At 40.3% G+C, this 13,912-nt stretch overlaps 1 protein-coding gene across 2 annotated transcripts in view; it reads left to right on the forward strand.

The window, feature by feature from the left end:
- The first annotated feature begins 4,509 nt into the window (after nucleotides 1-4,509).
- The window catches only part of Srpk1 (SRSF protein kinase 1), a 65,796-nt gene continuing 56,393 nt past the window's right edge, over nucleotides 4,510-13,912 (forward strand). The window contains exons 1-2 of one of the 2 annotated variants that reach the window (XM_076858836.1): nucleotides 4,510-4,577; nucleotides 5,106-5,166. In XM_076858836.1, coding sequence (XP_076714951.1) covers nucleotides 4,565-4,577; nucleotides 5,106-5,166 — 74 coding nt within the window. In that variant the 5' untranslated portion in view covers nucleotides 4,510-4,564. Of the gene's footprint in view, nucleotides 5,167-13,912 lie in introns of both variants that reach the window. The other variant, XM_076858834.1, reaches the window with a different exon arrangement.

Consider the following 13,912-nt stretch of genomic DNA (forward strand, 5'->3'; position numbering starts at 1 on the left):
TACCTGCTTGGAATATGCTAGCTGTTTGGGGTGTATCCACTGCCCTGACAGGCTATGCTGGATATTCTCCACTTAGCCCTCCAGATCCACTCTCCGCCCTCCTCCACCCTCCAGTGCCCTGGGGAGGCTGGATTGCCTTCGAACTGCCAGTGGGTTTTGTCAGTAGGAGACTGAGAAGATGAGAGAAGAAGTTGGGTATTTATTTCTCTTGCTTTGGCCCTGCTTGGCTTATTTGTTGGGCAGCCCTTTCTTGCTGCTACAGCTTTATTATGGGTTGAATAGTGTCCCCCCATCCCCCCCCTGCAAATAAAAAAAGGTAAGTTGGAGTCCTTAGCATACCTCAGAATGTCCTTAGTTGGAGACAGAATCTTTTTTTTTTTTTTTTTTTTCAGTTCCAGGGATTGAATTCAGAGGCACTTAACCACTGAGCCACATTCCTAGCCATATATATATATATATATATATATATATATATATATATATATATATATAAATATATTTTTTTTTAGAGATAGGGTCTCCATGAGTTGCTTAGGCCCTCGCTAAGTTACTGAGGCTGGCTTTGAACTCGAGATCCTCCTGCCTCAGCCTCCTGGAGACAGAATCTTTACAGAGGTAATAGAGTTAAAGTGAGGTTATTAAGATGAACAACATTCCAGGATGACCAGTGTTCTTCTAAGAAGGAATGCAGACACAAGGAGAGATACGCACACCTGTAAGACAATGTGCAGAGACACAAGAAGATGATGGCCATCTACCAGGCAAAAAAAAAAACTGAGAAGGTTCTCTTTCACAACTCTCCAAAGGAAACAATCCTGTCAACGCCTGGCTCTCAGACTGCTAGCCTCCACAGTGTGAGACAATACATTTCTATTGCTGTAGCCACCCAGTTGGTGGTACTTTGGTGTGGCAGCCCTAGCAAAGGAATACAAGCTCTCACTAAGTTCTGATAAAGTCTCCTTCCCCTGTCCCTTCAGGTCTAGGAGTGGTAAAAACTCCCACTGTTGCTTGTCCCTGGGTGCCTCTGCAACCCTTGTTGGTTTACCTTAACCCTATCCACACCTCCAGCCCTTCATTAAATATGGGATTGCCGTGTTTCCTGATACTCAGACCTAGAATATGTTATATTTTCCCAACATACTTCACAAAGCTATCACAAAGGCAAGACAAAGTTCCACTGGAGTTTCCCAATTATGTAGACAGCTACTGGGAATCTTATTCAAAATAAAGCATCAGATATGTTTTCAGTTTCTCCTGTTGTTTATTTCATCTGCAGGATGGAGGAGAAGCCAAAAGGGGAGGTACTACTTCGGATTTAATTCAGATAAAAATTTTGGACAGTATAACAGTTTGTGATAATCCAAAGCAAGGAATGTTGGATGGGAGGATCCACGTCCAATTTTAAACAGTGGGATTTCAAAAATGTCAATGAAACATTAGGGAAAGTTCATAAGCACAGTCTTAAAGATTAACTTAGCTCAAGAGGAATAAGATCTTCTCAGCAAATTAAATTCTGACACTGCCCATGAGCTGCCCAAAATATGATGATTCATGTTCTTTGATTAATTATACTTTTAAAGGAACTTACAGAAAAACAACCTAAGGTGTGTGTGTGTGTGTGTGTGTGTGTGTGTGTGTGTTGGGGAGGCATGTGCATAAAACAAGAGAATGAACATGGAAGAAAAGCTACAACTTTTAAGAATAATTTCTGAACCGGTCCTGGTGGCATACAACTGCAATCTCAGTGACTCAGGAGGCTGAGGCAGGAGGATCATAAGTTCAAGGCCAGCCTGGGTTCTTAGTGAGACCATTTCAAAATGAAAACTAAAAGACGTGGGGTGTAGCTCAGTGGTAGAACACCCTTGGGTTCAAACCCCAGGGCTATACACACACACACATACACACACACCAATTTTTGCAAGGGTAAAATACATAAAAAGGCAATTTTAAAGCAAGAAATAGGGGGAAAAAAAGATGGCTTTAGAACGGGGAGAAAACCTAACATTTCTAGAGATCTTAAAAGAAGTGTGGGTAACTGAAGCACCGTGAGAAAATTGGAAAAAAGAGAAATGGTCGATTCAGAGAACTTAATCCAAAGAACATTGACTCTGGAAAAATTCTCAAATTAGTAATTAAATATATGGTTAATAAGTTCTTGGGGGAAAGAGCAAAAATCAGTGAGAAGAGGTCTGACTAAATGGTGGTGAGGCGAACACATCCCTTTTTGACGGATCTGCAATAACCATTTGGATTTTAGCCCAGCTTTTGTATTGTCCCAGTATTTTCTCTTTCTTTTCCTGATGTTTCTTATAAACTGCAGATTATTTATTCTTTTATTAGACAAATATTGGAGCATCTACTAAGCACTCAACACTGTGTAGATACTGAGGATAGATACATCAAGGAAAATGTACCCAAGCTCCCAAACCTTCCAAGTTTGCTTTCTGGTGGACAGTTCTTTTCTAATTCTGGAATTTTCCCTAGCCACCAGCCCTTCTCTATCTTCATTAAACCATCTAGGATGTTCCTGAACTAGAGAAATCCTCAGACTCCAGGGTTTTCTTTTCTGCCCCAGCTCTCCTTCTGTTCTCAAATTTAACTTAGAAAAGAGACTGGACTACAGTCTTCCTTGGCCAAAAGAGACTGTCCTGTTTCACAATATGCCTAGAAATATTATCATTCAGGTTTCATGCAACAGATATTAATTATCTAAATTTCAAATTTGGCAAACCTACCTTTCCAGTCTCACCTATTTCATCCCTTCAATCATTACAGGTCCCAGCCCCCACCCACGTTTCCATGTCTTTACCTTTTTGCTCAATTGATTTTGTCATTCGGGAATGCCTGACATCTCCTTCCCCACCTATGGAAATCATACACATTGCCCAAGACTCAGCTCAAAAATTGCCACCTCCCTTACTGGACTTAAGTTTATTTACCATCCTTGACTTGTACTTTACTGTTACACTCCTATCTTCCTTTCCTAGTCAATTGATTACTTGTTTGTCTTCTCTGCTGAGGTCCCACTTCTTACAAAGCAAGAGCTTCCACCTTGTCCAGTTGTAGTACAATCATGTGACACATCATAAGATTTCAGTTAACACCAGACTGCATAATAAGGGTATTCCCATAGATTATACCACCTAGTGATTTTGTAGCCCCCTTAGTTTGTGTGAGAACTCTCTGATTTTCCCAGGACAAAATTGTCTCATGGTGCATTTCTCAGAACACATGTCTGTCTTTAAACATGCACTTTACAGCAGGGGTTGGCAAACCAAGGCCTGAACTAAGAATGGTTGAAATGCTTGACAAACGATCAAAAGGGAAGTATTTCATAATGTGCGAAAAGTTCATGAAATTCACGCTCAGTTCCCATAAAGAATCTCTGTAGGAACCCAGATACCCCATATTTTCTATGACTGCTTTTAAGTTCCAGTGGCAGAGCTGATGAGTGGAGAAAGATTAGGATCCAGAAAGCCTCAATGTTGACTATAGTCCTTTTCAGAAACACTTTGCAGATACTGCTTTACAGTAAGGGTTTGATGATGGAATCATTGGGTAGGGACATCAAGATTCTGCATAGATTAAGTTTTATTTTATTTTTTTTTAAAGAGAGAGAGAATTTTTTTTAATGTTTATTTTTCAGTTTTCAGCGGACACAACATCTTTGTTTGTATGTGGTGCTGAGGATCCAACCCGGGCCGCACGCATGCCAGGCGAGCGCGCTACGGCTTGAGCCACATCCCCAGCCTCCAAGTTTTAATTTTTTGTGTAATGTAGGTTCTAACCATCTTGCCTTTGTTATCTTAGATATAAAAAGAGATAATGCGTTTAGAAAAGTATAAAAACATCCTATAAATAAAACTTTATCATGTACTGAAAAAGACGATAATGTGGTAAAATGAGAAAATAAGCGTTTTTATTCTCCCTTCCCTTCTTCTTTTACAACTTTCACTTAAACATGTAATTTTAAAAATTCACTTTTAAATACTTTTTAAATGATAAGGTAACAGGTTCCAGTGCTCAGGTTGCTCCCACTTCCTTTTCTTTCTTCCATGTAATTTCTTTTTTCCATTTCCTTAAGTAGTGTTTTAACTGGTGCTCACAATAGCTCAGGGAAGGTACTGGGACATGCCTGATTAATCCATTTCACAGGCTAGAAAACTGAGGAAGATCTCGGTTGACTGCGCTGACTCAGCAAGCAGGCAGCCCTAAAGGACGCGTTCTGCGTCTTTTTCTAAGGGTTAAGTCTCGGTAAATAGAACAAGACTAACCAAGCCAGGTTTCCAAGCTTGGATCTCAAAACACCATTTAGCACTTGCCCTCCCGGTTCCTCCTTCACCTCCACCCCCTCCCGCCCCCTCCCGCCCCCTCCCGCCCCTAGCAGCACCCTCATCGAGAGCAGGTGGTAGGCTCCGTGGCTAACGCGCAGGCGCGCGGCGCCGTGGGGCGGGGAGAGGCGGGGATTGGGGCGGGGCGAACGCGGGCTCGGTTTTGGGCCGCGGCGGGAGCCCGATTCGCCGCCACTCCAGTGCGCAGGCGCCTGGCGGTTACCGGTCTCGCCATGGAGCGGAAAGGTGAGCGGTGGAGCGGCCTCCGCCACGAGGGGCAACGGCCGCCGGGGCGAGGCCCGGGTCAGCGCCGGGAGCCTCGCCTAACCGCCGCGGTCCGGTCCTCGGGCGTGCGGCGCCCTTCCTCTGAGGTGGCGCCGACCCCCACCCCCAGTCTCCGGGCTGCGGGTCCGCGCCCCTCAGCCCGGGCGTCCTCCGGCGCTGGCGGTCACCGCCCCTCGTTCCCCGCCAGGCCGTCTCGCGCCTTGGGGCCACTCCTGAGCCCGACCCTGGGCGGGCGAGGCCGAGTCCCGCCCGCCCGCTCCCAGATCCGGCCCGAGCCCCCTCGGGCGCATCCCCCCCGGGCGCTGCGGTGCGCCCCGTGGGCCGCCAGTCCCCGGGCGGGCCGCCTAGCCAAAGCCGCGGCGCTCGCCCCGCAGCCGCCCCTCAGACAGGCCCTGCAACCGTGCCTGGCGCCCCTGCTAGGTCTCCACCCTCACCTTGGTCGCCTCTTTTTCTCCACATTCGCCCTTCACCCATCCCTCTCTCCTGCAGTGCTTGCGCTCCAGGCCCGAAAGAAAAGGACCAAGGCCAAGAAGGACAAAGCCCAAAGGAAGTGAGTCTTGTACCCCAACGCCCCGTTCTTTGGATTTCCTCGCTCACCTCCTCTGCTCTAGTTTCGTGTCTTGAACGTGCACCGGGTTTAAGCACTCCGCGGCCCCCAACCGCATGGCCTCAGGGCTGCTTGGCGGGTCGCTCTCCGGCAACCATGTGGAAGGGAGCTTCTGTTGCGGAACGCCAGGCCTGAGCCTTAGCTGCCCCAGGCATGCTGGAAGGGCTGCTGCAGGAGGACCAGAGTCCGCTCGGCACCTCTCCTCCCCAAACCCACGGAGGAGTCAGAAGCTCCCCAAGTTTGGGGCCCCCTCCTGGAGCTGGTAGATCATTATCAGTCTGTCGGTGAACTCTGTCTCTTTCCTTTACTTCTCAGCGTCTAACTTGCTTCGTACGTCCGCACGGTAGGCCATCAGGAAATTCTTGAATGGATTTTCCGTATTTACTTTTGGTTCTGCCAACCACACTCTCCCTTTCCTAAAGGGGGGCATGGAGCATGCCCCTGGTTAGTCAACTTTCTGAGCCTGCAAGGCGCATCGCCTTCTTTACAGTTTGCGGGCCGATCACACAGTCGGTGTGTTACCTCTCTTCCTAAACCTGAGTCCTCGTGAAGCCCTTTTGGAGTTAATCACAGTAATGCCGGGAGAGTTCTTCACCTAACGTCGTTGGTGATTCTGGTTCGGGTGTATTTCAGTGCTACGGGTCCAGTTTCATTAGCAGGATGCGTAACAGTGGATTAGTGGGGAACACAAAAGTTGGTCACAGCCTGGTATAAACGCTCCCGGTGGATGGCTTCCGCAAGTGAGGCTTAGTTTTTTAAGAACTTTTATCTTGTATTAATGTTTAACAGCAAACGCTTTTGGAAGTCAGCTTAGACAATCCTATGCAGAGAAAAAGTTCTAGGTCTTAATTATAGATGTGTTATTTTCTGCACCATTTCCATTTGTTTGATTTCTTTCTTTTTTTTTTTTTTTTTTGGATGCTAACGTTTGGGGAGAGCGCATAATTACTTCTCTCTTTCAATAGAGCTAAAATAGTAGGTGACCTCACTTCTTGCTCCATTTGTATTATCTGTCTTATGAAATTTTTTCTTTTGTAAGTACTTGGTGACCAAGGTATATGTGAATGTGTTTGTTTACCTTTTGACTATCTACATGAAATTCAAAACCAGTTTTTAATCCCAGATTGACTGATGGAAAAAGCAAGGAGCTAGCCTACTTCTAGAATGTAGGAGAAATTTAAGTGTTACTTTTTTTCTGTTCCTTAGTTTTGTTATTCCATGTGAAACTGATAAGAATGTTATAAAATGTTAGTTTTTACTGGTGTAAGGAGGTGGAGATTATCATTCACTTGTTTTTTTTTTAAAGAAATACTTGTCTCTCAGGCCTTCTCTCTTTAACACTCATGCTATTTAGAATTTAATCTTGTTAATTAGTCTGAATTATACTGTAATTTGGGAGGTGAGTGTATATTGTTGACCATATAACTTTATAAAAACATCAAATATTTGTTATTTTGGATTATCTGCATCAACCATGTGCTTTATTTGTAAAGCCTAGTTTGTATGATGTTACTCTTCACTGTTATGGGTAACCTGGAGTTAATCCAGTAGTTATTTTACTGAATATTGTGTTTTATACAACTTTGACTTCTGAACTATAAGAATTGCCCCCATTTACTTATACTCTCAAAAATGCTTTATTTTTGTCTTCTAGTAGTAAGTTTTTCTTTATAGTTTTACCTCTCTTCCTTCTTGTTTCTCCAGCCTTCTTTTAAGTAGCTGAAATTTCTAATTAAAGTTTGTTAGATTATTGTGTCAGAAGTTCAAGCCCCACCTGACTCAGGTAACTTGACTCTGTTCAGTGACTCCTGACTACACTCCTGACAACTTTAGTTGTTTTGCAAATACTTACAGATTAGTCAGGAAAAAGTTCTGAGGAAGAAACATGCCATGGAGTTTGGAGTTGGACGTGAGAAGATCTGGTTTTGAATTCTGATTTTGCTACTTTTTAGCAATCTGACCTTGGACAAGTTTGTTAAGGAAACAGTCTTATATACTGTTATGATTGGTGGCTCAGTCACAATGAAAACTGGTCAGGTCCTATAGGTTACAAAAACCAAGCATTCATTTGTAAAATTTTAGAAGCTTTTGCAAGTATATAACAGTAACTAGCATCCCTAGTAATTTAGTACATGGTAGGGTACAATCCTTTACATGGAAAGGATTTCAGTCCATTGATTTCGTAGATCTTAAAAACTCCAACCCACATTATTGAGATGATATGCCTGGGGGTCATGGAGCTGGTTGCAGTTGAGTGTGGGCTCCTGCCTTTCAGCCCAGTGCTCTTTAGGGCATTTCCTTTGGGTTCTTTCACTGCCTTGAAAGGTTTGAATTTTGGGAATTGTTTTACTTGATCAATTCCTTCTTCATTTCATTTTTACAGAGTTTTTACTTACTAATATTAACTTGTTTGTGATAATCTTCATTTTACTTTATAGGTAAGGAAAATGAAGTTTGTTAGATTATACCTCTAGAAAATTGTAAAACTAGGATTTGAACCCAGTTCTTGTATGTTCTATAGCCCTGGTTACTAACCTTGATGTCTCCAGATGACAATTCCTTTTGATGTGGCTGAGAATAAATAAGGTAGAGGCTGAGTGAAAAGAAGTTTTTGAATAAGACACCTTGGGATATCTGGATGTGTAGTCACTCTTTCTTGACCCATTGTTTAATATCTCTGAAAGAGCCTAATGTTCTATCTCCCTTTGAGCTTTCAGTTTTCAATACGTGTACTAATTGCTATAGGCCTTTATCTAATCATCATAAGCTTTTATGATTTAACAGTTTATAAATGCTTTTCACTTTCTTTGAAATAAAATAATGTTACAGATTTAGTATAAATTTAGTATTAAAATTATTTGAGCTGGAGAAGATCTTTTGTTCATTTCAGTACTGGATGTGTGGATTTGGGAGGGAGATGGTGGTTTTACTTCTTAATTTTCCAAAGATATAAACTGTTATATTGAAAACTTAGAAGAAAAAAGTGCTTAAAAATTCTTAATACTTTTGTCTAATAGGAAGTAGAACCTTCAATATACTTGAAGTAATTTTAAAAATTAAATAGTATTGGATGCTCTTTATATTTAACAATGCACCTTGAAAATTGGTACTGTAGTAGTTCCAAATACTTCAGCCTTACTATATTATACTAAAGTCCATATATTTTTTAAAAAATATTTTATTTACATTTTAGTTTTCGGCAGACACAACATCTTTGTTTGTATGTGGTGCTGAGGATGGAACCCGGGCTGCACCCATGCCAGAAGAGCACGCTACCGCTTGAGCCGTATCCCCAGCCTCTAAAAATCCATATTTAAAAAAAATTTTTTTTAGTTGTAGATGGACACAATACTTCTTTATTTTTTTAAATTTATTTTTATGTGGTGCTGAGGATCAAATCCAGTGCCTCACACATGCTAGGCAAGTGTTCTACCACTGAGCTACAACCCCAGCCCCTAAAACTACCTTTTTTCCCCCGCTAAATCCATCTTTTTTCCAAGTTTTAGAAAAAAGAGACATAGGAAATAATCTTGGGTAGCATTCCATTAAATAGTTATACTAGTATTTATTTTGGTTCCTGTTAATAAACCTATATACTTTTTTTGTTCTGAGACAAGAGTCACTATGTTGCCCAGGTTGGTTTTGAATTCCTGGGGCTCAAGTGATACTCCTGCCTTAGCATCTTGAGGGTAGGTGAAACTATGGATGTGCCACTTGCATAGCTGAACATGTATATTCTTACTAAGACTTTTTGTCTTAGTAAGAATCATTGGGTATACTTTTGGAATCATTGGGTATACTTTTTCATAGTTAACATTATCCCAAATAGTTTATATAGCATTAAATATTCCACTGTGGGCTGTTTCCATTTTTCAGTTAATTCACAGCTAAGATGAATAATCTTTTGGATAAGTCATTGCTTACATCAGTGATAATTTTTTAGGATAAATTCTTAGAATTACTAGAATGAGGGACTGGGGATGTGGCTCAAGCCGTAGCGCGCTCGCCTATGGCATGCGTGCGGCTCAGTTCGATCCTCAGCACCACATACAAAGATGTTGTATCCACAGAGATATTAAAAAAATTCTCTCTCTCACTCTCTCTTAAAAAAAAAAGAAGAATTACTAGAATGAACACTTTAAAGGTTTTTAATTCATATTGTCAAAAGTTTTCTCCAGCCAGTGTGGTGGCTTATGCCTGTAATCCCAGAAGCTCCGGAGGCTGAGGCAGGAGGATGGTGAATCCAAAGCCAGCCCCAGCAATTTAGCAGGATCCTAAGCAATTTAGAGAGATCTTGTCTCAAAATAAAAAGAGCTGGGGATGTTGCTCAGTGGTTAAGCACCCCTGGGCCCTTTGTAAGGGTGGGGAGGGGCAAGTTTTTTCCAGAAAGGTTTAATCAGTTTAACTCCTGTTCATTATAGTTTAACATATCCTAATCACTATTTTTCACCCTTGGAATACAAAATGGAGGATGGGGGAGAATTCCTGCTGCCTCTGAGTTTAGTGGGAGGGGAGACAGAATAACAATAGACATAGTGCTGAGTAAATTACATAGTGATGTGGTGGGAAAGAGGTTTGAGAAATGGGGGATTAGGTTGCAAAATAGCAGGGGGTTTTGTTTGTTTTGTGGTACCATTGAACTACAATTCAAGCCATTCTTATCTTGAAACTGGGTCTCACTAAGTTGTTTAGGCTGGCCTTGAATATGCTACCATTCTGCCTCAGCCTCCTGAGTAATTGGGATTACAGGCCTTTGCCCCAAGTAAATAGTAAAATGAAGGCCACAGAGAGATGTGAAGGACTGCTTTAGGCAGAACAGTGGAAGTAGAAGTGTTCTTGGATTTGCTGCTTAGAAACTACTCGCAACCAGAAGGAACTTGAAAAAAATCTTTCCAAATGTGGCAATCTGTAAATCATCTTGTTTTAATTTTAATTTGTTTTGTCTACCCTCATTCTTTCTCTTTTTTCTTTTTCTGGTGCTGATGATCAATCCCAGGGTCTCACAGTTGCCAGGCAACTGCTCTACCAGTTATCTATATCCCCAGTCCTTTTTATTTTGAGATAGGGTCTCACACAGTTGCCCAGACTTGCCTTCAACTTGAGATCTTTCTGCATGAGCCCCCTAAGTGCATGGGTTTGCAGGTATATCCCACTGTGCCTGGTGGCTCATTTTTTAATTTTGGGTTATTGGCCCTGTTTCTTTATTAGGACTATCTCCTTTGTTACATGGCATAGTTGTATTTCTCATCTTGTTACTAATTTTTTTAGATTTCGTTTATAGTGGGTTTTTTTTGGTGGGAGGCCACTGGGGTTTGAATTCAGGGGCACTCGACCACTGAGCCACATCCCTAGCCCTATTTTGTATTTTAATTAGAGACAGGGTCTGACTGAATTGCTTAGCACACCTCACTTTTTTGCTGAGGCTGGCTTTGAATTCAGAGATCCTCCTGCCTCAGCCTCCTGAGTCACTGGGATTACAGGTATGCACCACCACATCTAGCTCTTTTGTTTTTTTATTTTCAAAATTTCCAATATCAACTGTCATCGTTCTTTAAAAGTTACATTTTAATTGTGTGATTTTTTAATTGTATTTAAATATGTACTTACAAATTGCATTTCAAGAACTCTTGTCAGATATATTTTCTTTTATTCTTTCTCAGTAAATGTATATCTTAGCAAATTTTATGTTTGTGTTTCTACTGCAGTGAGGTTCAGGCTTGCCATATTACTCGAAACCTACAACTTATTAAAGTGCTAAAGTTCATAGGCATTCCCTTGTTAAAAGTGAAGAAAAGAGAGATGAACTAGAATCAATTTAGACATTATAGAGTAACTGGCAGTCCTCTGCCCTGACCTTAGGTAGCTATTTGCCCAAACTCCCCAACTCTTCTCTACCACTAATGCTGGTTTGGGGACTAAATTTATTATTATTATTATTATTATTATTATTATTGAGACTGAGAAATACCACTTTACTTTCACTTATTAATTACTGAGAATTGTGAATAGTCATCATTACACAGAATATAATGTGAATATTACAAAGCATAATAATAAAATAATAAAAAAATAATAAAAATAATACTTTTTCAAAAATTGGGACATTGTCACAAGAATTGGTAGGAAGAATAATTTGGCAGAAGTTAATAATACTAGAATTCTATAAATCAGTCAATCAATAAAGGTTATGCATTTTTTAGCATGGTTTATTCATTTATTTCTATTAATTTTTTTAAACAAACACATATAGAGCACTTACTAAGTGTCAGGCAGCCTGCAAACATTTCATTGAATTATCACAAATTATCATTTATTGTGAGTGTTACTCTCTACATTTTACAAAGAAGTAAACAGGCATGGAGAAAGCTGTAGACCAATGCTCCATAGCATGAGGTAGAGCCACCATTTGAGTCTGTTTATGAGAACCCAGACTTTTCACACTGTCTTGTCTGCCTCATCATCTCTGATTACAAATTTGGGTCTTTTGTCTGGAACACCTAAATTTATTTTTGTATTTTTTGGTGCTGGTGATCTTGCAACCTAATCCCCACTTCTCAATCCACCAAAATGGTAGTTGTTAGAGTCTGTAAACAAGTCAGGATGGTGCCTGGCAAAATGCCAGAGGGAGTGGTTTATGAAGTAACAAAAGCCATCCATTAAGTGTGGAAATTCCTTATTGGTTGACTGCTGTATCTATTTTATGCTAATTAAGATAAGCTGTGTGGAATGTCCTACAATAAACAGCTCCCATTCCTGCTGTATCAATCTACACAAGTTCCTCGTCACCCCCCCCACCCCCCCCACCCCGTTTAGTTTGCAGGTAGTATTTTAATGCTTCTCTCAATGTAGTTGATGCTAAGGAAGTAAGAAAATTCAGATACATGAGAGGGGATTTTAGAATTCTTCTCTTCCAGGTGCTATGTAATGTTTTTATTAAGTAGAAGTGTGTATATATATTTGTAATCTTATAGAGATTGTTTTTCTATTGAATTTAAGATGCTTTCAGTTTTAAAAGACAGCATTTTATGTACTGCTAAGAAAAAATGGTATCAATTAATCTGACATAGCATTAACAATAAGATGTGTTTTAATTTCAGACATGTGAAATAATGGAAGTAATCCAGCTACAGTCAGTGTTGTTTCATCTGCATCTTCTTTCCTTCCTAATTTCCTGTAAGTCCATAAGATATGGACTCTTAATTTTTAAAGACAACTTTTAATACTAATAATCACACCTTAGAATTTTTAAAAACAAATCCTTGCTGAGTCCCCTGCTAATTTTGTTTGTATACTTCTTATTTTATTAATTTATTTTTATGTGGTGCTGAGGATCAAACCCAGGGCCTCACATGTGTGAGGCCAGTGCTTTACTGCTGAGCCACAGCCTCAGCCCCATCCCAGCCCTTTTTTATATTGTTTTTAGAGATTGGGTCTCCCTGAATTGCTAAGTGCCTTGCCAAGTTGCTGAGGCTGACTTTAACTGGCAGTGCTCTTGATTCAACCTCCCAAGCTGCTGGGATTGCAGACATGTGCCACCAGTTTCCATTGTCTTAATCTATGTGTTCTCTGTGGTTCTTTTCCTTGCTAATTGGTTTCTTTTAATGTACAGGTTCTCTGTAGTTCTTTTCCTTACTAATTTGTTTTGGCTAGATTGCTTCATAGATGATATTATAGTCTATCAGGAAGTATCTACTGTCTGAATTTATCTTTTGTGTGATGTTAATGGCCGTTGATCATTGCTTAGATTTATTAATTAGTGTTTCAAAATGATAATATTCTATTCCTTAATTTATTAATATAAAGAGAAACTTTACCTCATTCCTTTGGTTACCCAGAAGAACAATTTGTCATTGGTTTCCCTGCGTCCTCAAAATGACCAATGAAAATTAATTTGATTGTAAACCATGGCTCAATCCTTTGAACTTAAGTTTTTTCCTACAGTTTTATGGAGGTATAATTTGCATATTACAAAACCCATATAAAACATGCAGTTTAATGGTTTTTAGTGTATTCCCAGACTTGTATCATAATTTTAAGATTAGAATGTTTTCATTGCCCCAAAAAGAAATCTTGTACCTATTAGTAATCATTTTCCATACCTGTCCCCACCCCATTCTGTCCTGCATCCAATGCTAGGCAACCACTAATCTACTTTCTGTCTCTTTGAATTTGCCTACTTGGGATATTTCATGTAATGGAATCATATATAATAGGTGGTGTTTTGTGACTGGCTTCTTTTACTTGACATTTAAAAAAAAATTTATGTTTTGCATGTGTAGCTGTTATTTTTATTGATCCCCTACCCCTTTTAGCCAGTTTAGAGTATCTTCAGGATGAGTCCTGAGTCCTTTAGACTCAACCGAGGCATCTTTGATAGTCTTTTTGCGGCCTGTTATGACAGTAAATTCAGATTTACTTTGTATATTTTCTTTCCCAGAACATAGAAGAGCCTGTTCTCTAATAATCTTTTAGTGAGAAGGGCGTTTGGAGATCACAGCCTGGGAATTTATTCCTGTTGAGCTTATCATCATTTCTAGGCTTTTTGTGATTTTAGCTGGGAAATAAGTTGTTTTTTTCTTAACTGTTTTGATTTTACATCTCTTTCTTCTTTTATCCGATGCTTAAAAGCCCAGTTCTCAACAGCACCACTGTGATTACATTTTTTTTAAATTTTTTTCCCCACAATATA

The sequence above is a fragment of the Callospermophilus lateralis genome, chromosome 6 (genome assembly GCF_048772815.1).
Source record: "Callospermophilus lateralis isolate mCalLat2 chromosome 6, mCalLat2.hap1, whole genome shotgun sequence".
Taxonomy (NCBI): domain Eukaryota; kingdom Metazoa; phylum Chordata; class Mammalia; order Rodentia; family Sciuridae; genus Callospermophilus; species Callospermophilus lateralis.